Source organism: Alexandromys fortis, unplaced genomic scaffold (assembly GCF_014885135.2).
Source record: "Alexandromys fortis isolate MF-2015 unplaced genomic scaffold, M_Fortis_MF-2015_v1.1 scaffold_85, whole genome shotgun sequence".
Taxonomy (NCBI): domain Eukaryota; kingdom Metazoa; phylum Chordata; class Mammalia; order Rodentia; family Cricetidae; genus Alexandromys; species Alexandromys fortis.
This window is the reverse complement of record NW_026067975.1, coordinates 2593537-2620857: the sequence shown is the minus strand read 5'-3', so window position 1 is coordinate 2620857 and position 27321 is coordinate 2593537. Positions and strand designations below refer to the sequence as shown.

The window sequence follows — 27321 nt, the reverse complement described above, 5'->3', positions numbered from 1 at the left end:
ACTACACTCTAAAGCTCAAAACCATGCCAAGATAGTGACACGCTTCCATTGAATTATTCTTGGCCAGGAACCGTTCTTATTTTTTTCCATCACTTAGAAAAGTTTTTATTCATTTATTCTTAAATTTAAAAAAATATTAATTTTAAATTAATTTTAAAATAAAGTTTCAAAGCAAAATTACATATACTTACACAATATGATACATTAAGAAAGACTGTCTAATGATCTCTTTTCTGTCAGTATGAAATGAGTTAATTTTGGCTTTAAGTTGTCCAGAATTATAGGTGACTAGACCTTTAGAGATTCCTGTAAACTTGACTGCAAGAGGTGTGAGTGTCAGGTCAGGTCTGGGTTCAGGAGTTTGTCAAAGGGAACACGTGGTTATGAGAAGTAAAGTGTTCTGCACACATAGAGATAGGAATGTGTGTGACTGGGGACCACAGGGGCAGATGGGGTTCCTTACTGTTTTATATCCCAAACCAACCTATTTTTTATTTGTTCTGTAACAAAGTCCAAGTTTTCACCTGTGTATATTTCCCAGGCTCCTTCATGGCCAGATGTGACCACAAAGTGTAAGTCTGGCCAGAAACCTGGGAGCAAAGCAGTTATGGCTAGCTCCCTACGGCTCGCTGCAGCTCCTTCCTGCATAGCCTGCTCTGCTAGCACAGGCTTTCCATCTTTACTCTCTCCCTCCTGCCTTAAGACTGGAAGTGCTGGCCTTGTTAGCTGCTTAGTCTATCTTGTGACCTTGGGAGTGAAAATCTTTTTTATCAAAGTTAGAAAGAAAAGACTTTATTTAACAATTATTTTATCCTAGAAATACATTCCTTTTCTTCCTTCCACTTTCCTCTCAATGTTTGGGGGGAGGGGGTTGTGTAAATATTGATTGATTGTTTTGGTTTATATTTTCTTTTAAACCGACAAAATAAATTCCAGTCTATTGCAGCAAAAACAAAAGAGCAACTACCTAGTTCTGAGTCACTTGGTCTAAGGTTAAGACTTGAGCAAGCCCTCACACGGCCCAGATAATGTTTTTATAGATCAATCTTCCTTAGCATAGCATGGTGACTGGTGCCTGTAGGCCCAGCACTCAGAAGGCTGAGGCAGGGTGATCATTAATTTGAGGATACCCAGTTACACAGTAAAACCTTACCTCAAAAAAAAACTTTCCTTGACTATTCTTTATAATTCTTTTTTGAAAAAAAAAAGTATTATATAAAGTTCAAAACAAAATACAATCTTCCAGCCTGGAGAGATGGCCCAAAGCTTAAGAGCACCTCTTCCACAGGTTCTGAGTTCGGTTCCCAGCACCCACGTGGTGACTCTCAACCATCCATAATGAACTCTGGTGCCCTCTTCTGGCCTGCAGACAGAACATTTTATACATAGTAAATAAATAAATCTTTATATATATAAAATCTTCTGTATTAAAAGTAAGGGGTTTGTTTGTTTCTTTGTTTTCGAGATAGGATCTCTGTTTAACTACCCTAGCTGTCCTGGAACTAGCTCTTGTAGACTAGACTGGCCTCAAACTCACAGAAATCTGCCTGCCTCTGCTTCCACCTCATAAGTGCTGGGATTAAAGGCATGCGCCACCACATGGCAAAAGTAAATTTCTTATGGTTTACATAATAAGCTTATTTCTTGGGTTGGGCAGAGTTACACATTAGATGTACTCACAGCAAGACTGGGCTACAGCTCCAGGTAGAATGCTCCCCTAGCACCACTAAGGACATGAACTCGGCCACCAGCACTGGGCAGGGGACTTTTTCTAGACCTGCTCACGTACTCATGCTGTGAAGTTAACTTTATCCCCTTCTCACTGCTGCACTTGAGTGGTCTAAAATAATAATCCACATATACTCCTAACTTTGAATTTTTCTGTTTTGTACATCAAAACAATTAACTGGGGTCAGTGAGCTGGCTCAGTGGGTAGACGGGCTTGTCATTAAGTCCAGTAAACTTGAGTTTTAAGCCCCAGGACCCACATGGTGAAAGAGTACTGACATACTGACATTTTCAGGTTGTCCTCATACCTCCATTTCTAGGCCATGACACGTACTCACATGCACACAAAAATTTTAAAAATAAAAGTAATTAAATATAACTTAAATATTCTACTTTAAAACTTATATAAGTATTTAGGGCCATGGCATGTACCTTTAATACCAACATTTTGGAGGCAGAAGCAAATGGATATCAGTGAGTTCAAGATTAGCCTGGTTTACATAGCAGGTTCCAGGACAACCAGGTCTACATAGTGAAACCCTACTTCAAAAAATAGGGCCAGAAAGATGGTTTAACAGGTAAAAAGCTGTAAGCGGAGACTTCATTTGTTTCCTGGCTTTCCAGACCCAAATAATAACACAGAAACTATATTAATTACAACATTGTTTGGTCAATAGCTTAGGCATATTTTTAGCTATCTCTTACATCTTAACCCATAATTTTTGTCTGTGTTAGCCACGTGGCTTTGTACCTTTTATCAGGCATTCTCATCTTGCTTCCTCTGCATCTGGGTGATGACTGCAGACTGAACCTTTCCTCTTCCCAGAATTCTCCTATTCTGGTCACCCCACCTAGACTTTCTGCCTAGCTACTGTTATTAAACCTATACAAGTGACAGATCTTTACAGGGTACAAGACTATTCATTGTCCCATAGTATAAAAGCACTTGCCACCCAGTGACCCGAGTTTGATCTCTGGGCTCTTTATAAAGTTAAAGGAGAGAACCAACTCCACACATAATACCTAAAATAACAATATTTTAGACTTTAGGCTGTATTCATCTTATTTCACTCCTGCAAATGCAAAACCTTAGGTATTCGTAAAATTAATGTTTTTGTTTGGCTTTGTAAAATTCATAAATGGTGGAACTGGTGAATGGTTTTATAATTTTCTATTTGTATTTTCTCTTCTTCAGCAAAGAAAGAGTAATAAGAAAGTACGCGTGACAGTGAAGCCGCACCTGCTGTACAGAGTAAGTGTCTGTAGAGGAGTCCAGAGTGGCTGTTCTGTGTAGGAAACAGGCATTGTCTCAAGCCTGCCTGTCATCCCAACACTCAGGAGACAGAGGCTGCTGGTTCTTCTAGGGGATGGCTGAGGCTGTAGGAGACGTTTGCTTTCAGCCTGCGCTCATGAGACCATGCCTCCGCAAACAAGCAGGCTTCCAGTGTGGTGAGGCCTTTTCTGCCTTAGAACACATGCTCTCTCCTTTTCAGCCCTTAGAGCAGCAGCATGGAGTCATCCCTGACCGGGATGCAGAGTTCCGTCTGTTTGATCGTGTCGTGAACGTGAGAGAGAACTTCTCAGTGCCAGTCGGCCTCCGGGGCACCGTCATTGGAATTAAAGGAGGTAAGACTTCATTTGCATTCACGTTGTGAAGTAGCGCATAGTTTTGTGTGTCATATGCATCTAAGCATAAAACCCATCAGAGAAAAAGCTAAATCCTTGTATGCTTTAAGTGCTTTTACTTTTTTGGTTCTTCTTTCCAGAGAAAATTTTCTTATTCTCTTTCACATAGTCATCTGAAGTGGGTGAATAGAGGGACGCTGAGAAGAGCTGTTGGTAACCTAGTTTATGTACATCACACTAAAACAGGATCTTAGAGAAGAGCTGTTGGTAACCTAGTTTATGTACATCACACTAAAACAGGATCTTTGAGAAGAGCTGTTGGTAACCTAGTTTATGTACATCACACTAAAACAGGATCTTAGAGGCATACTTACATTTGTATGAAACTAAAAGGAAATTTTCATCACTCTGAAACTTGACCAATCTTAGTCATAGTTTTGCCTTTATTTGCATTATAATCCATAGGTTTGAATAAGCCTGATAATCTAGAAATCTCTCTAAATAAACACTATGTTGTTTACAGTGAAAAATTTTTAGATGATTCTGCATATTAATTTGCCTTTAGGAATACAACTAGATCATAGCCGGTGGTGGTCTGCACTTGGGAAGCTGAAGCTGTAGGATTACTACAAGTCCAAGGCTAACCTTGGCTACATAGAGAATTCCAGGCCAGTCTAGGCTACAGGATGAGACTTTGTCTGAAAAATAAGAAAATAGAGATAAGGAGATAGTCTGTTAGCGCTTGCTAATAAGTATAAGGACCCATCCTGAGAAGTCATGAGAACTTGAGTGTCTCAGGGTTTCCATTGCTCTGATGAACACCATGGTCAAAAGCGACATGGGGAAGATGGGGTTCATTTGGCTTACTTATCCCAAGTTGTGCTCCACTGAGGGAGTCCAAGACAGGAACTCAAACCGTGTAGGAACCTGGAGGCAGAAGCTGTAGAGAAACTTAGTGGCTTACTGCCCAGGTGCATATTGTGTATGGGTACATTTGGAAGTCAGAAGACAACTTGTGGGAGCCAGGTAGACTGACTTAAATGAAAAGGGGCTTGTGGTGCAGCTGAGCTGATAGATTGCATTCCTAGCGTGCAGTAATGCTCTGGGTTCAGTCTCTAGCACCACAGGTAAACACAGTGGTCGAGGCTGTAGGAACAGAAGTTCAAGGTCATCCCTGGCTCCAGGGTGAGTTCTAAGACCACCTGGGCTACGTCAGCCTTTACCTGGAAGAGAAAAGAAAGAAAATAAGGAAGTAGCAGCAGTGCCGTGGAGTGGCTAGAACTCCAAGTCAGTGAGAATGTGGATACAGCCACTTTGAAAAGTAGTTTGGTAGGTCCTTTAATATTTTTTTAAATTCAAGAGTGGTATTTTTATTTTTCGACATAGTCTCTTCATAGCCTAGGCTAACCTCAAACTCATGATTTTTGCCCATTCGCATCCCAAGTATTGGAATTTGTTTGTACACTACCATGTCTGGTTTTGTTTGTTTCCTTTATTTGTGACATGGCCTTGCTTATGCAGCCAAGACTGTCCTGGAACATAATATGTAGCACAGGCTGGTCTCAAACTCAGCATCCTCCTGCCTCAGTTTCCCAACTGCTAGCATTGCAAGTATTCAATAAATTCTTTTTCTTTTCCTTGTTTCTTTTTCTTCACTCTAGGTATGTCAGTGTGTGTGTGTGTGTGTGTGTGTGNAGAGAGAGAGAGAGAGAGAGAGAGAGAGAGAGAGAGAGAGAGAGAGAGAGAGAGAAAGGGGATGTGTGCATGCTCACTTTGGTGCCATAGTGTGTGTGTGGAGAGTCAGAAGATAATTTGTGGCAATCATTCTCTCTTTCTACCATTTGGGCCTGGAGGTTATAATCAGATCATTTTACCAGCTATGATAAGTTATTAAAATTTGAATATACACTATCTGGCTCAGTCATTCCATTCCTAGATACCAACCCAGGAGAAAATAAGACTTGAATTTACATTAAGCCTTATGTGATGACCAAAAATAAGAAAAATCAAAATGCTTGCCAGTAAGTGAATGAATAAACTGGATGCTGTGTAAGGAAATGTCTCTCAGCAATCAAAAAGAAATCAGTATATTCAAAATGAATGGCTCTCAAAATAATTGTGCTAAAAGAAGCCAAACAACAAAGAATATAAGCTATATGATCTTATTTAAATACAATTTTAGACATATGCACTAGTCTATAATGACAGTGTTTTAATAGTTTTCTGATTAATAAAATGTACACTACAAAATGACACAGAAGACTTTGAGAATAATTATCCCATTTATTGGGCTTCTTTAATTATATATGGGAAATTTATTACATTATACATAGTTTAAATATGTAAAATTTATCATATTCTTATTTCAATTCAAAAAATTTTAAATGCATATCCTAATACCTAGTAATTTCATTTCTAGGAAAGGATTAGCCTACTACATAAAGGACACATTTATGTGATATTCATAATAGCATTCTTATAATAGCAAAAATTAAAAACTAGATGTTCATTAGCAGAGAAAACAGATAAGCGATGGTATAGTCATTTCTTGTATACAAGAAATACTGAGGTATATTCAGGAAACAGGAATGAATTTCATAATTTTAAAACAAACACAAATGTGTTACATCAGTGTTTTCCCTTATATATTTATATGTGTGTGCATGTGTATATGTATTGCTTCAGCACTTTCAAAACACTACTATACATTATTTCAGATGTGTCTGTAGATAGTAAAAGTGTAAAGATTTATATAGGAAACTAAATTGCCAAGGTAAAAGTTGTGGTTGCCTTTCAGGGAGTAAGCACATGATGATCTTCTAAGGCATTTGTGTTGTTCATAGTTAAAATGTTTTTGTGAACTTTTGAAATAAACGAATGCATCTGGGCCCTCTTAAGAACTTCCTGCTGGCTTCTTGTTGTCTGGTTACCACTCTGACAGCTCTCTTCCTCTTTAACAGCTAGTAGAGAAGCTGACGTGCTGTTTGAAGTATTATTTGATGAGGAATTTCCTGGAGGCTTAACAATAAGGTTTGTATTCCAGATAATAAGTGTACTTTGTGAGTAGACATGCATTGCAGGCTCTCTGATGTCTCTGAAGCGGGTTTGCCCACAGTTTGACAACATAGTTGATCCTCGTGTTATAACAGTAAGACATTCTGTCTGCCTCTGGAGTTTTCATTTCAGCAAAGGAGATTCAGCAACTGACTGTCTAGTTAATTAAAATGTGGCAAGCTCATGAGTAGAGGCTGACTGGGTGACGAGGGAGGAGCAGAGTGAAAAGTGCTCGGGAGGATAGGCTGGACCTGCAACAGAGAACATGCTCTAGCTAAGTGGCTGAGGAGTAGAGCCCGCTGAGTTCACGGCATGTGAGTCTTCATTGTCTAATGGAGTGGAGTTGTAGACGCTTAGCCAGATATAACCTGTGGCTTGAGGAGTAAATGGCAATCTAGTAATGGAGACAGGAAACTTGACTCTGAAGGGCAAAAGCAACCATTGGAAGTTTTCGGGTTTAAAGCCATAGAGTCGAGTCGCTTTTCTTTCAAAACAAATGGAGGATGGTGTCATTTTGAGGGAGCTCTAATGCAAAGTGATGCATCTATCACTGAGACTTTGTAATAAAGATTGCTAGAATATTGGGAGGAAGAAATAGGATCCTTTTCCAGCTTTTCTTTCTAAAATGTAACTGCGAAGCTGGCGTGAACTTCATTTCCTTTGTGTCTGTTTTAGTTAGTGAGTAATTATAATTTTAAAGCTACTCTTGTTTAGCCTCCTGATATAAAAGTCTAACCAGGCGGTGGTGGCACATGCCTTTAATCCCAGCACTCAGGAGGCAGAGGCAGGCAGATCTCTGTGAGTTCGAGGCCAGCCTGGTCTACAAGAACTAGTTCCAGGATAGTCTCCAAGACCACAGAGAAACCCTGTCTTGAAAAACAAAAAATAAATAATTAATTAAAATCTTAAGTCTCTACTGAGTGGTTTCTACAAGATGCCATTATTGGGCCAGCTAGATGATGCAGCAGGTATAGGTGGTTGCTGCACAAACCTGACAATGAGTCCTATCCCCAGGATACAAGTAAAGGTGAAGGAAGGAGAGAACCAATTGCATAACGTTGTGCTCTGCCCGTGTGCACACTCAATAATAATATAAAACTTTGTAAACGGAAACTGCACTTTCATTTCCTGGATGCACAGACCCAAATAATCAAACAGAAACGTTATTAATTACAACACTGTTTGGCTGATGGCTCAGGCTTATTCCTAGCTAGCTCTTGCACCTTAAATTAACCCATTTCTATTCATCTTTGTATCGCCATAAGGCTGTGGCCTACCAGAAATGTTCTGGCTTCCTTCTTCTTCGGTGGCTACGGCTATGTGGCATCTACTCTCTCTATCTCTATTCAGATTTCCTACCTGGCTTTACTCTGCTAAACCACTGGCCAAAACAGCTTTATTCATCAACCAATAAAGCAACAGATATACAGAAAGACCTCCCACATCAACACTTTCATTGTTTTAAAACTTGCATATGCTTCTTCCTCTAAGACCTTCCAATTTTTTCTCTTCAAATGTGGCAACAGAATTTGGATCTCTATTTAACTGTTTGGTCATAACTGCCCTTTGCACAATAGCTGCATATATATCTAATATATATATATAACATGGCTTTTTGTATTCTCTTATGTGTGTTTGTTTTGAGACAAGGTCTTGATCAAAGTTGGCCTTAAACTCAAGATCTTCCTTCCAAATGCAGGAATGACAGACAGCCATGTGTCAGTACACTGTCAGAATACACCTGTATGTTTTAGGTTTGGGGTTTTGTTTTCTTTTTATTCTTGTAATTCTTTGACAAAAGGTTTTATCTAGCAAACTAGTTTCAAGTTTGAAATGGAGCCAGGGCTGATTTTGTTCCTGCCTCAGCCTCCGGTGCTGTGATTCCAGACATGTTCCACCATGCCCGGCTTGGTTTGTTGTTTCCCAGATGTCTTTTCTCCTAGTCCTAGTTCAGGGTGTCTGGTAGAGAGCTGTGTGAAAGATTATCTGCATGTTAGTGCTCTTATAATGTAGAATCAGCAGTAAGTGCAGTTCTCATGAAAACATTTTGTAGCAACCTGAAAGGCATTAAAGAGCTCTACTTTTTTAGTGTCCCTCAGTAAAAGAAGATGGTATTTTGTTCTATTTTTTGTTTTTGTTTTTTTTTTTCAAGACCAGGTTTCTCTGTAGCTTTTTGGTGCCTGTCCTGGAACTAGCTCTTGTAGACCAGGCTGGTCTCGAACTCACAGAGATCCGCCTGCCTCTGCCTCCCAAGTGCTGGGATTAAAGGCGTGCGCCACCACCACCCGGCAAGAAGATGGTATTTTGAAAGAGGAATAGTACTAGGTAGCAGAGTTGAAACAGTTGACAAAAGATTTTTTTCCCTCCTTTTATCAAGTGCAGGGGTCCAACCCTGAATTACATTTTCAGTTTTTTGCTTTTGCTTTTCTTCCCCATTTTTTAAAAATATTTATTTATTTATTATGTATACAATATTCTGTCTGTGTGTATGTCTGCAGGCCAGAAGAGGGCACCAGACTCCATTACAGATGGTTGTGAGCCACCATGTGGTTGCTGGGAATTGAACTCAGGACCTTTGGAAGAGCAGGCAGTGCTCTTAACCACTGAGCCATCTCTCCAGCCCCTCTTCCCCATTTTTTGAGGCAAAGGCTTACTCTGTAGTACAGGTGGCCTTGAACTTGTGTATCTGAGGATAACTTGGAACCCCTGATCTGCTTTCTCCTGTCAATCACTAGTATTATAGGCATGTACAACCAGACCCACCACTAAACTAACCTTTTAATTATAGGTGCTCACCTGGTAGGGGTTACCGACTGCCAACAAGTGCCTTGGTGAACCTTTCTCATGGGAGCCGATCCGAAACTGGAAATCAGAAGTTGACAGCCATTGTGAAGCCACAGCCTGCTGTGAATTACTGCAGCTCAAACTCATCGGCTGCATCTGGGCACTTGGGAGGCCTCAACCATTCTCCTCAGTCACTTTTTGTCCCTACTCAAGTAAGTTTCTTACTCTTGATTCCTCTTTGCTCTCTGCAGATCAGAAATCATAGAGAACTCTTAAGAGGAAGCTTCATTTGACTGAGTTTTCTTTTTTGATTTAAAAAAATTGGTACGGGGGCTGGAGAGATGGCTCAGAGGGTAAGAGCATTGCCTGCTCTTCCAAAGGTCCCGAGTTCAATTCCCAGCAACCACATGGTGGCTCACAACTATAATGAGGTCTGGTGCCCTCTTCCGGCCTGCAGGCACACACACAGACAGAATATTGTATACATAATAGATAAATAAATAAATATTTTTTTTTTAAAAATTGGTACGGATCCTGATATAAAAACACACACACCACACACCTTTTGTTTATTTTTTGCTTTGTTTTATTTTTCCGAGACAGAGTTTCTCTGTGTAGCCCTGGCTGTCCTAGAGCTAGTTCTGTAGAACAGGCTGGCCTTGAACTCAGAAATCCAAATCCAACTGCCTCTTTCTTCCTAGTGCTAGAATAAAGGTGTGTACCACTACCCCCAGACTAGATACATACACCTTTAATCTCAGCACTTTGAAGGTTAAAGAAGGATGCTATCCTGACCACTCCTGAACAGCTACACACTGAGGTCCTGTATCAAAGACAAACAAAATGAATATCTTGGTACTATTAGTAGTATGTCCTTGTTTTCTCTTAATGTATTTATTTTGTAATCGATACTTGTTTTAGTTAGGATTTCTAATAAAACGTAATAAAACACCATGACCAAAAGCAACTTGGGGAGGAAAGGGTTTATTTCAGCTTACAGTTCCATGTCTTAGTCTATAGTGAAGGGAAGTCAGGGGAAGTCAGGACAGGAAATCAAATAGGGCTGGAACCTGGAGGGAGGAGCTGATGCAGAGGCCATGGAAGAGTGTTGCTTACTCTTTGCTCAGTTTGCTTTCTGATTTTGGTTTGGTTTGATTTGGTTTGGTTTAGTTTGGTTTTTGCTTTTTGGAAACAGGGTTTCTCTGTAGCCTTGGCTGTCCTAGAACTTACTCTGTTTTTTTTGGTTTTGTTTTGCTTTGGTTTTTTTGTTTTGTTTTGTTTTTTGAGACAGGGTTTCTGTGGCTTTGGAGCCTATCCTGGAACTAGCTCTGTAGACCAGGCTGGTCTCGAACTCACAGAGATGCCTGCCTCTGCCTCCCAAGTGCTGGGATTAAAGGCGTGCGCCACCATTGCCCAGCTCAGTTTGCTTTTTTCTTTTTCCTGGTTTTTCAAAACAGGGTTTCTGTGTAGTTTTAGAGCCTGTCCTGGCGCTTGCTCTATAGAGCCTTGAACTCACAGAAATCTGCCTGCTTCAGCCTCCCAAGTGCTGGGATTAAAGGCGTGTGCCACCACTGCCCAGCTCAGTTGGCTTTCTTATAGCACCCTGGACCACCAGCCCACGGGTGCTACTGCCCACACTAAGCTAGGCCCTCTCACACAGTCACCAGTCAGGAAAACGTACTGCAGATTTGCCTCCAGGCATTTTCCCAGTTGAAGTCCGTCTTCCCAAATGACTGTCTTTTTCACTGACATAAAACCAACTAGCATAATACTTACATTTCTTATGTCATCTGAATGTCCTATGGTAGCTCTTATGAGTGACAATAAATTTGAACCATAATGGGGAGATTATTATGTCATATTCATCAGAAACAAATTTCAAGTTTGGATATAGTGACACAAACCTATAGTCCTAGTACTTGGGAATTGGAGGCAGGGGAATCTGACAATCTCATCCTCCACCACATGAGATTGAGGCCCTCCTGTGCAAACCTAACAAGAAGCAAGTTCCAGATTCCTGCCATGCATTTCATGATTGTGTTTTTCATCTTTCTGAGTATAAAAACTAGGTTATTGTCTGTGAGACAGTTTTAATTCCATGGTTCCAAGTCTTAGATTCAGTCATATTTTCTTAGCATAAATGTCATGTATCATTTATCCTGGCAAAACTGATATATGTTTATTATAAAGCAGTTTGAAAAAAGAGGTAATTAAATGTTAATAAACACAAGCAAATTTCTCTCCAATTACACAAGTAACCACAATTGAGTTTTTCTTCTTTGGGGGTTTGTTTGCTTTGAACAGGGTCTCCTTTGCAGCTATGGCTGGCCTGGAACTCGTTATATAGACTAGATTAGGCTGAAGTCAGAGAGCTCTGCCTGCCTCCACTTCTACCTCCCAAGTGCTGGGCCTAAAGGCAGATGCCATCTCTACTGGCACAGTGTTAAGTTTGGTGTATGTTTTTCCAGTCTTAATCTGTGTGAAGCCATTAGCATATTGTATCTAGTTTTAAAGTTATTAGGCTGTTTCTGTGTAAGATGGAGATTTGTTTGTTTTTAAGCAGTTTCTCACTGGGTAGCTCAGCTTGGCCTAGAGTTTGTGTTCTTGCCACCTCCTCCCAAATACTGGGATTCTAGGTATGTGCCATAGGCCAGCAAAGGTAAAGGTTTTTAAATAAAGGCTTTAGGTGTAAGGTTGAGTAAGTTAATAGGTTAGCACATTAAAAAAACAAGAAATAGGGCTGGAGAGATGGCTCAGTGGTTAAGAGCACCGCCTGCTCTTCCAAAGGTCCTGAGTTCAATTCCCAGCAACCACATGGTGGCTCACAACCATCTGTAATGAGATCTGTGCCCTCTTCTGGCCTGCAGGCAGAGTACTGAGAATACTGTATACATAATAAATAAATAAATCTTTAAAAAAAAAAAAAACAAGAAATAAACCTGTTGGTGGAGATATTTTTATATCATCCTTTGAAGGGATGTTTGAGACAGATCTCACATAAGCCCAAGTTGGCTTCATACTTGTTGCATAGCTGAGGCTGACTTCAAACTCATGATCTTTATATGTTCACCTATATGTATTATCTTTATGGTATAGTTGGCTTGGGCTTAAGTATTTTTCAATAAAACCATTTAGAACCGTATATTTATGAAGACAAGTTACATTCCAGTATAGTGCTTTAGCAATTACTGCTCTCAGCTGCAGAGCAGGGAAACCAAGAAGTTCAAATAGTGAAAGTATCCTGTTTATCATTCTATAATTTTAATAAACAGTTTTGTTTTTAATATTATATAAATTTTTGTTTATTTACTAGGTACCTGCAAAAGGTGATGATGAATTTTGCAACATTTGGCAGTCTCTACAAGGATCTGGAAAAATCCAACCTTTTCAGCCGACGGTACAAGAGAAGGTTGGCATTCTTTGCTTGATAGACAGTTTTAAGAGAAGAGTTTCTCTTTTCATTTGCAATGATATATTTCTCTCCAAATTTCATGACAATTTCCATCATGAATTTTCATATTTCCTTTTAGGCATACATAAATTTGGGGCAGTAAGTGGTAATATAAGTTCTCATTGAAATCAGTTTTAGCAAAATTTTTATCTGTTCCCAAAATTGTAATAATTACATTTTGAATTTAACTAAGGCCTTAATGGCATTCATTACTTACATTTTCCCACTTGAATATACAATGTTATGCTGGTAGTGAAGAAACATTTACAGAGGTTATGAAGAGGTCTGAGACTGTGGGCAATGGTGCAGAGCTTCCCTGTCTCCCACGAGCTTAACCCGGACACCTCCAAACGAGACAAAAGGCACAGTGTCTAGAGAGTAGAGACTTGGGTCAAGAAATAAAAGCCAGAAGAGAGGCATTGGGAAATTGGCTCAGTTGGTAAAGTGCTTGCTGTGAAATCATGAGGACCTGAGTTCAGTCCTCAGCAGCCGCAAGGAAAAGCCAGGTGTAGCACACCAATAACTGTGTTTAATCCCAGTGCTACAGAGCCAGATGTAGGAGGATCCCTGGGGCTTTGCTGGTCAACCAGGGCAGGTGAATCAGTGAACTCAGTCTCAAAAAATAAAGTGGTGGGCAAAACACCTAATGCACACATGAACCAGGGCAGATTCATGTGCACATGCGCGTGCGCACAGACACACACACACACACACACACACACACGAACATCTGCATATGTGAACATAGGCAAAAGAATGAACTCCACCATTCATAGTGGTATGTGCCTATTATCCCATCACTCAAGCTGAAGAGGCAATAAAATCAATTACATAGGGAATTTGAGGTTACCCCAGGCTACTCTTAAAACCTTATCTCAAATAAAAAAAAATTCATTAGCTTGAGAATACTGCTTTTATCAGTGTGGTGGTTTGAATTAAGAATGGCTCCCATAGGCTCATGTATTTGAATGCTTAGTCACCAGCCAGCAGAACTTGTTGACAGGATTAGAAGGATTAAGAGATGTGTGTGGCCTTGTTGGAAGAAGTGTATCACTGGGGTTGAGCTTTGAGGTTTTCAAAAGCCCGCGCCTGGCCCAGTGTTTCTCTATTTTTCTCTCTCCACCTGCAGATTGGGTTATAGCTCTCAGATACTGCTCCTGCCATGATGATAATGGACTAATCCTCTGAAATTGTAAGCAAGGCCCCCAATTAAATACTCTTTTTAAAAGAGTTGCTTTGATCATGCTAAGGGGGAGCTGATGTCCTCTTCTGGCATTACACATGTGGCAAACATTTATATACATATATAGATAATCAAATGTAATAATATCTTTTTTAAAATAGAGAAAGGAAGAATTGGAAGTAATATATATAGGTGACTTGTACAGGCATTTTTAAGCTACTGTTCCCTGTCTCTACCTCCCAGGTGTTGGGATTATAGGTGCCAGTATACTGTGCTCAAAGGATTTTGCTCTAGCAAGCTGTACACAGTAGCATATCCTTGTGGTCCCCCCTACTCTCTGCAGTTTAGAAGGCTTAGAGCTTGCTTGTCCAGCATTCGACTAGAAAACAGTTCCACTGAAGTGAACAAGTTTTCTTTCCCCTTTTGCCTTATTACCTGACTGATGACTTTGACTCTTTCCTATCTAATCTATAATCTCCGGTCCTGACCTCTTAGTCAAGTATCGCATCCAGTATCACCAGTCTGTAGAGAAGGAGTCTGGATCCTGTGCTGTCACATCAACCTCAGGATGTCCCAAAATTAACCCTGCCTGAAGCCTCTCCTCTTACTCCTGTCTCTAACATCATTATTGCCCAGGTTGTCAGTCTAAAGAACTTGGAATCGAGAGCTTTTGTCCCTACAGATGTGACTGAGTCCCTGTCTGCCCCACTCTGTCCACACAGCTTGCTGCTGCTGCTTTGGTATGCTGCCACCCCTAAAAGAAAGTTTCAGTTATTGTCTTCTTTCTGTCTCCTAAGTCCTTGAACTTGTCAGTTCCCACAGTTAGACTTCAGATTTTTCCCCAGGTCTCACCTAAGCTCTAGTCTGTCTTCTCCCAGACAATTCATCTTTCACTTAGAGTTCTTTGTATATAATAGTTCCTAATCTTTCTGAAAAATCCTTTCACCTGTACTGGTCTCAAGGCATAATTGGGACAGGTATCTTCTGGGTTGGAAACCACTTTATGCCCTGTAGCAGTAGATTGTACTGCGTACTGAACCTCAAGTTCTAGAATCTGTTAAGCCATTAGCCAAAAGCAGGTTTCCTAATACAAGTTACAGTATGTACTTGTTTGGACTGTGGTGATCTCACCGCTGGTATCTTTGCCAGCCCTAAAGGTGTGTCACTCTAATTTTGAAGGCATTGGACTCCCTGTTGAGTACCGTTGGGTTCCGGCCTGAGTGCTCCCACTCATAAGGTCTTTTGTAATCTATTACTGATATGGAATACAGGTAGGGAGTTATTAAATAACTGGCCAAAAATAATCTAATGTATCTCAAAGAAACAATGACAGACTAAACGTCTGGAGGTTGAGCACTGGCCTTGAGTTGTTCGGCTGCTTGCACGTACAAATCTGATTCTTCCTGGTGTTAAGTAGGGATTAATGGAGAAAAAAAATAATGTTCTATGTGGGCGGAGGTTTCTGTCCCTCCCAGTACCGTAGTAAACACACAGATGCTATATATATATTATATACACTGCTTGGCCAATAGCTTAAGCATATTTCTGGCTAAATCTTATATCTTAAATTAACCCACTTCTATTATTTTATATTTTACCATGAGGCTCGTGACCTACTGGCAAGGTTCCATCTGACGGCTCATGTCTTTCTCCTCTGGTGGCTACATGGCTTCTCTATGACTTTGCCTAATCTATACATCTCTTTCAGCCTGGCTTTTCTCTGTTAAGCTATTGGCCAAAAGCAGCTTCTTTATTAGCCAATGGCAATAAAACATATTCACAGCGTACATCATCTCCCACATAAGTCATAGAAATCGGCTTTTGAAAGTATGTCTGTGAATTCGTTGAAGTGCTCTTGAACATGTGGTAGGACAGTCCCCTACTACATGTATGGAAAGATCTTTGTGACACATGGCCAAGATCCTAAGAAAAACTCAGGCTCCATAGACCATCGGGGACAGACAGACTCTTGAGCCGGCCTTCCCTCTGTCTTGAAAGTCCACTGGCACTTTGCTCTGACAAACCTACCATTGTTGAGTCTCTTCTCTGTCTTTTTTTTTTTTTTTCTCTAAGACCAGAAAGCTTTGGGACCTCTAGTCAAGGAACCATACTAATTCATGTAAAATATGTCCAACTATTGGATAAAATAACGTTTTCAGAAAAACTCTTTACTTTCCGTTTCCCACAAATGGTTTCTATTTGGGACTGTGTGTTCTTTTTGTTCTTTCCACTCAGAATATACTTTATTCCTTTACTGCTGAATCTTTCCAGATCTGGTTCTAGGTCTGTTCTTTCCTTAAGATTCATGAGATATATTGTTTGATAATCTGTACGTAATTTCTGTTATCAGATACAACTTATTTCAGCTGAACACAGTCATGCTTGGTCTATCTCCTGTATATTCCAAGAACTGTAAGGTACCTAGAAGCTAAACTTGGTCAGGCATGGTGGGCGCACACCTTTAATCCCAGTACTTGAGAGGCAGAGGGAGGCGGATCTCTGAGTTCTAGGCGAATATCCTGGTCTACAGAACAAGTTCCAGGGCAGCCAGGGCTACACAGAGAAACCCTGTCTCAAACAAACCAAGAAGGGGAAGAGGAAGAAGAAACTGAGTTTAAGAAAATTCTGGAGAACTCACCAAAAATTAAAAAAAGAAGAAGAAAAGAAAAGAAAGCCCGGCAGTGGTGGCTCACACCTTTAATTCCAGCACTAGGGAGGCAGAGGCAGGCAGATCTCTGTGGGATAAAGGCCAGGCTGGTCTACAGAGCTAGTTCCAGGACAGCCAAGGCTACACAGAGTAATCCTATCTCAAAAAAGAAAGAAAGAAAGAAAGAAAGAAAGAAAGAAAGAAAGAAAGAAAGAAAGAAAGAAAGAAAGAAAGAAAGAAAGAAAGAAAGAAAGGAAAAGAAAAGATTGATTCAAGCATTCCTTAGCAATATATATCAGTGTGCCCAACACAAATACCTTTGTAGAATCAAACAGAAAACCCAAAGAGGTTGCCGGAGTGACAGTTTCACAGTTAGGCATAATGGGGACTTCTAATTGCTAAGCACTCAAGTTTGGTTCCCCACGCCCATGTGAGGCAGCTCACGACCACCTGTACCTCCAGCACTGCACGTGCACACAAATAGTGAGGGTTTTCACTGAATGACCCAGAACTAGCCACAGCATTTGCTTTCCATTTAGAATTTTATATCTTTTTTAAAGTACTTTAAACTTAAATTTTGGAGATTGAGCTCAAATATCAGTAATTCTTCAATGCAATTATCACTTTGGGCTTCAACCCAAATAAACCAAAATAAAAATATAACATTATTATAATGGTAGCATTATTATGCTGAGATAACAAAAGCAAAATACATTTAGCATATCTGGCAGTAATAGACACATAATTTATTCACGTCTATCTATTGGTATTTATTTCTAATTCCCTTTCTTAGACCCAAACCCCTCAGAAAGTACTACTGTTCCCAAAGCTCTCCCAGCCATCTTGTTTGATGGTGGACTCTCATGCCATACGTGAGAACTCACTGGGTTTTTCCCCCAAACTCTATCCTATTATCAGTGTTTTGGGACAAGCTCAGTGCCTGCTAGGATATGATGTCCTTTGTATCCAAAATTAATGAATTTATTTATTTATTTACTTATTTACTTATTATATTATGTGTATAGCATTCCCTGTCTGTATGCCTGAAGGCCAGAAGAGGGCGCCAGACCTTTTTACAAATGGTTGTGAGCCACCATGTGGTTGCTGGGAATTGAACTCAGGACCTTTGGAAGAGCAGGCAATGCTCTTAACTGCTGAGCCATCTCTCCAGCCCAAAATGAATTTGTATGTGCCCAGAATTGAAATATATAGAACTTACCAAGAAAAATGAAGAAAGGTAATTTTTATTAAAGCTCCCCAGCCTCTGCTTTTACTTCTTCTTGCAGATCTCAGCTTTAGCAAGTTGTTTCTTTTTGCCCTCGGCCTTTCTCTTTCTTTCAAAAAACAAAGGATCTTAAGATTGGCTAGTTGGCTTAATGGGTAAAGTGCTTGGACATGAAATTGGATCCCCAGTACTCAAGTAAAAGCCAAGTGTAATGTCATATGTATGTAGCCAAGCACTGGGTTGTAAAGACAGGCAGATCCTAGGGGTTTGCTGGCCAGCCAAGTCTAGCTGAAATGGTGAACTCCAGGTTTAGTGAGAGACCGCGTCAAAAAATTAGGTGGAGAAATGATTGAAGAAGGAATGCTGACATCAATGTGTAAGCACATACACGCAACAGTACACAAGTGCACACACACAAGAGAAAAATGATCTTATAAAATACTTATGTGAAACTTAGTTATGTAGTTTTGCTATTGTGCCAGTTATAAAGTGTCTTAATTATTATGGCTTTGTGATCAATCTTGCTGCAAAGATTTGTTTCATTTGGTAATATAAATATTAATTTTAAAATCAGCTATTGGGGAAAGAACATAGAAAAGAATATAAATCAGTTAATATTCTCAACTTTCATAAAATACAAGAAAAATTATTAATCTTAAAGCTTTTTAATGGAAAACCTTTAACATTAGTGAATCAAGAGAATCATGCAGGTGAATCCACGTGTCCCCGTAGCTTGCTCCCATCAACCCTTGTTCTTCTGTTACAGCAGCTCACTCCTTATCCCCACTTAACATTAAAAGTGGATTTGTTTGGAAGCACATCAAGAGAAATATTTAGAGAAGTTTCTAGAGTCCTGGAGAGATGGCCTAGAGGTTTAGAACACTCATTGCTCTTGCGAAGGACCTTGGTTTGGTTGCCATTGTCCACATGGTGGCTCACAACCATCTGTTCCTCCAGTTCCAGAGGATCCTAATGCCCTCTTCTGACCTCCTTAAGCACCAGGCACACACACGGTGCACAGACATAACTAGAAGCAAAGTTTGAATTATTTCTGTTGAAAAGAGAACTTTGGGAATTTATCTTTCTAACTAACACATAGAGGAATGCTGGTATAGTAGCCATTAGATTAATGAATCTTAATTCCAGGGTAGTTTGGGGGTAGTTTTAAAAATTCTATATAGTTTTCTTTGTGTTTTTCTAATAAGCTGTGTAATTTTTATTGAATTAAATTTAAAATGTTTTGAAGTTATAATATTAAAGTTTTGTTTAATTGATTTCTGAGAATTTTAACTTTCAGGGTGCTGTTCTACCTCAAGAAATAAGTCAAGTAGCCCAACCACATAAAACTGGCTTTAATGACAACAGTGTTAAATACCAGCAAAAAACAAAACATGACCCTCACCGAAAACGTAAGTTTAAGGTAGAAAAGTGTTGATCTGCCTTTTTTCAGTTGTTTTTGTTGTTTGTTTTTTGAAGAGCTTTGTTGAAATGTAACTCATACGTTAAAATAAATTCATCAGGCAAGTGAGGTGGCTCCGCAGGTAGAGGCTTTCTGCTCAAGCCTGGCAACTTGAATTCAATCCCAAGACACCCATGGTGGAAGGAGAGAAACAGCTCCCACCCAGAGTTACCCTCTGATCTGCCTGCATGTATGCCTACATACCAGAGGAGGGCAGCAGATCTTATAGATGGTTGTGAGCTGCCATGTGGTTGCTGGAAACTAAAGTCAAGACCTCTGGAAGAGCCATCTCTCCAGTTCCCCGAAAATAGATTTTTTTTAATATGTATGTATGTATTTATTTATTATGTATGCAATATTCTGTCTGTGTGTATGCCTGCAGGCCAGAAGAGGGCACCAGACTCCATTACAGATGGTTGTGAGCCACCATGTGGTTGCTGGGAATTGAACTCAGGACCTTTGGAAGAGCAGGCAATGCTCTTAACCTCTGAGCCATCTCTCTGCCCCCCACCCCAGAATAAAATTTTTAAGAGCTTTCTTACTTGTCTCTTATACTTCTTTTATCTAACCAAGAATGTATTGCTCATAATTTAATCTTACTAAATTACAATTCTGACCAGATTACTATTGCTCAGAACCTTTCTGTGATTGCTTGCCCATTGCTTACAACTTAACTCCATGTGTTTCAATATCTCCCAGCTTATGACTCACCTGCCTCTTTAGTTCCATTAGACTTGACATTATTCCTTATCCTCCTGCAGAATGGACACATTAGGTACAGCCCTTTCTGCTTTCATGTCTTTTCTCGAGCCTTTTTCCTATAATTCTAAACCTCCTCTTTTGCACTTGGAGACCCTACCACCCTTCCAAGCCTGATTCAGATGCCACTCTCCTTTCCCATCTGATCATCTGCAATTATCTTTCTCCATCTCGCCTGGGTTATAAATTTCTTCAGTTCATGCTTCTTCTCATTTGTTGCTGTGGTCAGTGCCTGCCATGGACCAGCACCTAGGTTTGAGCTCCAGCATTGACAGCATGGGGGTGGGGGCACAGACACAGGAGAAAACTAAACACCTTGAAATACTTTAAACACTGGTTTGCAGTGGTAAATACATGATGATTTAGTAAGCTCCTTTGTTTCTCAAAATTTCTGTTTTCTTGTCTCCAGTTAAGGAAGAATATAAGAGTCCTAAAGCTGAGTGTCAGACACAAAAATTGACTAATAAGCAGGTAATTTTTAAAAAATGTTTAATATCTGGATGTTCTTGTACAATTAGTTATTGTATAGCATCTAAGTGATTTTTGAAGCCTCTTAAATAATCCGTAAGGAATGCGCTGAAAGCCATAGTCACAGTCACATGATGGATGTCACACAGCTGGAGTCGAGGGTTCAGAATAGACATCTGTCATCCTCATTTCACCACTTAAGAGTTGGGTAGTCGTGAGGCTGGAGAGATGGCTCAACAGTTGAGCACTAGCTGTTCTTCCAGAGGACCTGGGTTCAATTCCTAGCACCCATATGGCAGCTCACAATTATCTATAACTCCTGTTCCAGGGTATCTGACACCCTCATACAGACATACCTCTAGGCAACACTGATGTACTTAAAATAATTAAATTATTAAAAATTCTTCATCTTTAAGATGGAAGTAAATTATTGGTCACTTAAAACTTTTCTCATGTATTAATAAAATACTCGGGAGTGTGTGTGTATGTACACTGGTGGCATCATTTAAAAGGTCAAATTGATCGGGCAGAGGTGGCACACACCTTTAATCCCAGGACTCGAGAGGCAGAGGCAGGCGGATCTCTGTGAATTCGAGGCCAGCCTGGTCTACAGATTTAGTGCCAGGACAGGCTCCAAAGCTACAGAGAAAACCTATCTTAAAAACACAAACAAACAAAACAAAACAAAAAGTCAAATTGCACGGAGTTAGAATGAGGGAGCTGAGATTATACATTATATTTTATTTTACAAAGTCTCCACTGTTCAATGAAGAACATGTAGACATCTTCAGAACCAAAGAATTTGGGAATTATGTATCCTTTTAGGCATATATATCATACTTAACTACACATTTTTTAGTGGATCTCTTGGCTTGGGAACAAAGGTCAGTGGGAGCAAATGCTGATTTGTAGACAAGGTCTCTTGTAGCACAAGTTGGCCTCTTAACTTAGTAGGTAGCTAAGGCTAGCCTTGAACTCATGATCCTACCTCTACCTTCAAAAGAGTACTGAGATTAGAGGTGTATGTCACTACTTTCAGCAAAATATTTTTTTTTAATTTATTATGTATACAACATTCTGCCTCCATGTATGCCCGCACGCCAGAGGAGGGTGCCAGATCTCATTACAGATGGTTGTGAGCCACATTGTGGTTGCTGGGAATTGAACTCGGGACCTCTGGAAGAGCAGCCAGTACTCTTAACCACTGAGCCATCTCTCCAGCCCCCCAAAATAATGTTTTTAATAGTAGAGTAAAATACATAAGTTTGAGAGAAACAATAGTACTAAAATACAGTTAGGATCTGGTAAGGTCTGTGTCCTCTAAGGCTCCTGTCTTAAATTCTGACATGTTAGAAAGAATGCAGTTTTCTTTCTTTCTCCTTTTACGGTTGCTAATCCTGTTGTGAAAATGCTGCTTCATGAAGCTGATTACCTCCTGATTGAGGTGGGGGGGACGCAAACACAGAGTCCTTATCAGTGGTTGTTGTTCATATTCAAAATTGAAAGAAATCTAAATCTTATTCACAGGTTAATGAGAATAAAGATAATCCCCTCCCCATTCTTTCTTATGGCAGTAAGAGAAAGCAGTACTTGGAGCCGGAGATTCGGCTCACTAGTTAGGAGCACTGCTTGCTAACAGGACCTGGGTTCAATTCCCAGCACCTACATGGCAGCTCACTTAAATGGTGCTGCACCGACATACATGCAGGTAAAAACACTCACACATAAAAATGAATAAATCTTTAGAGAGAGAGAATGCAATACATAATATAAATACTTTGCTCAATTTATTCAGAATACTGTTAAAATAGTAACTATAAGTTTACTTGCACAAAAACTTACTTTTTCTTACAGACTTCTGGAGCCTCTGCCAAATGTAATATTAAACTATTGAGGAGAAATGAAAGTCCAGGAGCCTCAGAAGCCCAAAAGGTTGTGACTGGTTACCCAACTGCTATCGATAAGGTAAGTAAATAAATAACTTTTATTTGCTGTTTCTTCCAAACTTTTACATCTAGGAGAATTATTGCATGAAAGTTGAAATTTTAGAGTAAAATCTAGCTTTTTACTACTTCATTCTTCCTTTATCTTTATGCATAAATATTTATTCTTTTAGCCTCCCTCAGGAATTGAGAACTTTTTAGCATCTTTGAATATCTCTAAAGAGAGTGAAGTGCAGTCACCTCATCACGGGGAGCCTCCAGATGAGGAGCATCTGTCTCCACAGTCGTTCGCGATGGTTCGTATGCCTAGCAGCTCTAGAGCTGCGGTCTCTCTTCCATTGGCCATGCATGCGTGCCCCGTGCCCCTGTTCAAACCCTGTGTCTCACGTTGGATCATATCTGTATCACTGTCTGTTTTGGTTTGGTTTTGGTTTTTCGAGACAAGGTTTCTCTGTGTAATAGCTCTAACTGTCCTGGAACTCGCTCTGCAGACCAGGCCAGCTTTGAACTCACACAGATCTATCTGCCTGTGTCTTCCTCCTGAGTGCTGGGATTAACCCCTGATTCTTGTATCACTTTCATTATCAGCTGAGGAAAACCAGGATGCTGTGACAGACAGCCATCCCTTAGTGCTGCTGCTTTTGTAGGGTTTTGTTTTTTTTTTTTTCCACTAAACCGTAGATCCCTGCTTTTTAAACATTGCTGTTGACTAGGCTATAAATTAAATAGGATAAAAATTATCTCTATACGTTGAAATATGAACGTTTTTCAGGCCTTGACCATCTATCTATTTGTCTTAGATGGATTTAGTTAGCATCTTAGTTTTTAACAGCAGCAACTCTTAAAAAGAAAGAGCAAAGGCTGGGGAGATAGCTCAGTAGTAGAGCTCCTGTCCAGCATGCATAAGGATACCTCAAAAGGTTCAGAAAACCAAGAAGAAAGATGTATACGTTGCATAAGCATAACATTTGCTTTCTTCTCACCCCCACATCTACCTATGAATCATTTTCTAAAAAGAAAGGAACACGGATGCTTAAAGAAATTCTAAAAATTGATAGCCCTGATACAACAGACAGTAAGAATGATGGAAAACAATTTGATAATGAAGTCACTGCTTCTCCCAATAGAAGAGATGAGCACGGACTCTTACCACATCCTGAACCAAGTAAGAAGCTGGGTGAGTTAACTGAGCACAGTTACTAATAGTGACTATCATTTCCAAAAGTTTGCTTCATTTGGTGTCTTCCAAAAAAGTTTATTAGGTCTGTCTGCCTGTCCGTTTGGTGTGTGTTTACCTGTATAGCACACATGTGGCGATCAGAGAACAACTTGAAGGAGTCCGTTCTCTGCTTCTGTTGTGTGTGTCTCAGAGATTGAACTCGGCTCATCAGGCTTGACAGCAAGCACTTTCCCCATTAAACCGTCTGGCCAGCCTCATTTGTTCCTTTCAAAACTAGGGGGCTGGAGAAGTGGCTCAACAGTTCATACTCGCCACATATTTGAAAAGAGCCGAGTTCACTTGTATAGCACACATATAACAAGCCAGGAAGCCCATAAACACCTGTTATTCCACCTACTAGGAAAGTAAGAGGCTTCCAGCCTATCCAAGCCCCAGGTTCAAGGAGAGACCCTGCCTCCCAGGAATAGACAGAGTGATGGCAGAGGATAACCTACACACATTCTGGCCTTCCCTTCCTGTGCACACAGACACACACACTCACATGGACACACATACCTGAAGAAATAGGGCTCAAGAGATGACTCAAGGTTAGAGTATTGGTTTTGGAGACAGAATCTCATTTTGTATCCCAGACTGGACTCAAACTGGTGACAATCCATCTGCCTCAGGATTTCAAGTACAAGTCACCATGCACAGCCTGTCATTTTTTAATTATTTAGCAGTTTTCTGTTTGATTTACTATAAATCTGCTATAGCTGGTGTCTTGGTCACTGATCTGTGGCTGTGAAGAGACCCCATGACCAAGGCAACTCTTATAAAATCATTTAATTGTGGGCTTGCTTAACAGTTTCAGAAGTGAGTGCATTATCATTGTGGTTGCATGCATGGCTCTAGAGCACTGGCTGACAGAGGAACTGAGCCTGGCATGGACCTTTGAAACCTCATAGCCCATCCCCAGTGACATTTGTCTTCCAACAAGGCCACACCTCCTAATCCTTCTAATCCTTTCAAAGAGTTCACCTCTCTGGTAGCTAAGCATTCAAATATAGGAGCCTATGGGAGCCATTCTTATTCAAACCACCACAACTGGGTAGTCCAAGATCATTTTAACTAACATGAACACTCCCTTTTGTCTTGTTAGCGTGTTTTATGAACAAGCCTCATGGTACTAATGAATACCAAAATGTTCCATCTGTGGATAATGTGTGCTGGCCTGGTCACATCCCTCCTGTGTCCACACCAGTAACCGAACTTGCTCGAATTTGTTCCCTTGTTGGAATGCCACAACCAGATTTCTCCTTCCTGAGAACAACTCAGGTATAGTATACTGCTATTTGATGACTACATGGATATAAATCTTTAACTGAGCAGCATAATTGGGTGAAAAGTCTTTAGCTAGAAAAAAATACAGTGGTGTGGAGGTTGTTTTGTTTGTTTGAGTGTGAGGGGTTTTTTTGTTTGTTGTTTGAGGAATTGATTTTCAGCAGCACTAGGAATTGAACTAAAGGCCTTATATACTCTACCAACAGAATATATAAGATCACTCCTAAAGCTAAGGACAGTAATAAGTTATCTGCTGACACTGGAAGCCAGATGAAGTTAAACTGAAAAAGTGTTAAAACAGGTACATTGAACAAATAGCTTCCAAGGCAGGTTCTCCAGCCCCAGAGATCAATCAAGGCCAGAGAAGTTACGCACCCAAACTAAAGCAGGGAGATTTTATAAATTGTAAGCAACGGGTGATGATTTGTCTGCCACGGCTGGGTTTGTGCCCAAGTATCATCAAAAGCTGAGCTCTTAGGTGGGCACTTTGGCAGCTGGCAGTTTCAGGGGAAGAAGCTGCAACAGCTACCAAGAATGCAGGACTGGGCTTAAGTGTGGCAGGAAACATGAGTATGCCAGCAGTTTCTGTCGGTGGCCAGTGTCTCATCCTGTGGGCCAGTCATGTCACAGTTTCTCGTCTCTACAATAATGGGAAGTTTTTCATAAGCCATTTGGGGTTTTGGTTTTGGTTTGGTTTGGTTTGGTTTTTTGAAGCAGGGATTCTCTATGTAATAGCCCTAGCTGCCTTGGAACTTGCTCTGTAGACCAGGCTGGCCTCGAACTCAGAGATCCTCTGGCCTCTGCCTCCTTAGTGCTGGGATTAAAAGGTGTGCCACCACTGCCTGGCTGTTTTTTTGTTTGTTTGTTTGTTTTTAATGTAAAACTTTGTTAGCAAAAGGCTTAGTTTGCCAATTCTTAGAATAGAAATGAAAAGGCTTTGCTATTTCAATTTTTCATTGAAATGCTTGGTGCTCAGTCTGTTTAGACACCTTGTTCTTTTGTTCTGTTTTAAACTTCTTTCCTGTGTAATCAGATTGATCTCTAATTCCTAAGTGCAAACAATCCCATCTTCCCCCAACAGACTTCCAAAGAGCTAGGACTTCAGGCCCTGCTCTAGAGAACATTCTACCTTGTGAATATTAAAAAATAAGGCATTAATCTGCAACATTCAGGAGGCAGAGGCAGGCAGATCTCTAAGTTTAAGGCCAGCCTGGTCTATATAGAGAACTCCAGGTCTGCCAGAACTACATAGACCCTGAATTTTTATTATTTTTTTAAGAAAATAAAGATGAGGCAAATTCTAAAACAGTTTCCTCGGAACCTAAAACTTAAGTGAGATTATTCTTCTTTGATTAGAGAAAGCTTTAGGAGAGGAAGTTGGGTTCCTAAACAGATAATCTTATGGACGTCTATATTCTCTTGTTTTAGACAATGACAGTTTGTCAGGTGAAACTTTCCAATGGTTTATTGGTACATGGGCCACAGTGCCACTCTGAAAATGAAGCCAAGGAGAGAGCTGCACTTTTTGCTTTACAACAACTGGTAAGAGTCATTCATGAATTCCCTAAGTTTTTAAGATTAAGATTGTCTGTGTGTGCACAGTGAGACCAGAGGAATGGGGGAGTCAGATCCCCTGGATCTGGAGTTACAGGTGGCTATGAGCTGCCCCACATCCATGCTGGGAATCAAACGTCATCCTCAGAGAGAGCAGCAAGTGCTCTTAACCACTAAGCTATCTCCCACCTGTTAGTTTTGAAATTTTTTTTTCCTTTTTTTAATTGATTCTTTGTGGGTTTCACACCTGCATCCTGATCCCGTTCATCTCCCCACCCCTTTGTATCCACCCCCTGCCCTTGCTAGCTAGCTCCTCCTCAAAATACAATGAATTTTTTTAAAAACTAAGAGGAAAAAACCATGTAAAAAGTCTCGATGTAGAAGCTGTGCTGACACTGAGTCACACAATACACCCTTTAGTCCATCCATCTCTACTTGTAAGTATTGCAATGAGTCGTTGGTCTGGCTTGAGGCACCTGGCTTCTGCTACACCCTTGATACTGGGCCCTCACTGGGACTCATCTTGGATACCCTGTTGCTACCTTATGTCATGGAGAACCTGTAGCTTTGGATCCATGGGTTTGGCCCTTCACATGCTCCAGCAGTTCATAGATGAGGTGGATTGGGATGGGCCAACTCACAGCCCTGGGTGCTGGTCTGCCTGCCAGCTTTGCCTCATTGACCACCAGGGCGAGCTCTCCAGCTCTTCCCCATCTAGCTCACTCAGTGCAGCAAGGACCTGCTGGTTCTCCTGCTCTCTCGCCTTCTCACACCTCCAGGGCCAGCTCTACTGTTTTGCCCAGGCGAGGTACAGGGCCCGCTCTCCCTCTCCCGCCTTTCACAGATGGCAAGGGATGGGGGCATTTTTCCCTCTCCCCTGCCACTGTGTGGCAGACAAGCAGGGGTGGGATTAGCTCTCTACTCTCATGCCCTCAGA

General features: G+C 40.6%; 1 protein-coding gene across 1 annotated transcript in view; it reads left to right on the top strand.

The window, feature by feature from the left end:
- Xrn1 (5'-3' exoribonuclease 1) overlaps positions 1-27321 on the top strand; it is a 96592-nt gene that overhangs the window by 58222 nt on the left and 11049 nt on the right. Inside the window, exons 28-39 of the mRNA XM_050157293.1 lie at positions 2924-2980; positions 3222-3354; positions 6315-6384; positions 9197-9404; positions 12506-12601; positions 18996-19107; positions 20326-20387; positions 22239-22349; positions 22501-22623; positions 23345-23504; positions 24649-24824; positions 26259-26372. Coding sequence (XP_050013250.1) covers positions 2924-2980; positions 3222-3354; positions 6315-6384; positions 9197-9404; positions 12506-12601; positions 18996-19107; positions 20326-20387; positions 22239-22349; positions 22501-22623; positions 23345-23504; positions 24649-24824; positions 26259-26372 — 1422 coding nt within the window. The remainder of the gene's footprint in view (positions 1-2923; positions 2981-3221; positions 3355-6314; positions 6385-9196; positions 9405-12505; positions 12602-18995; positions 19108-20325; positions 20388-22238; positions 22350-22500; positions 22624-23344; positions 23505-24648; positions 24825-26258; positions 26373-27321) is intronic.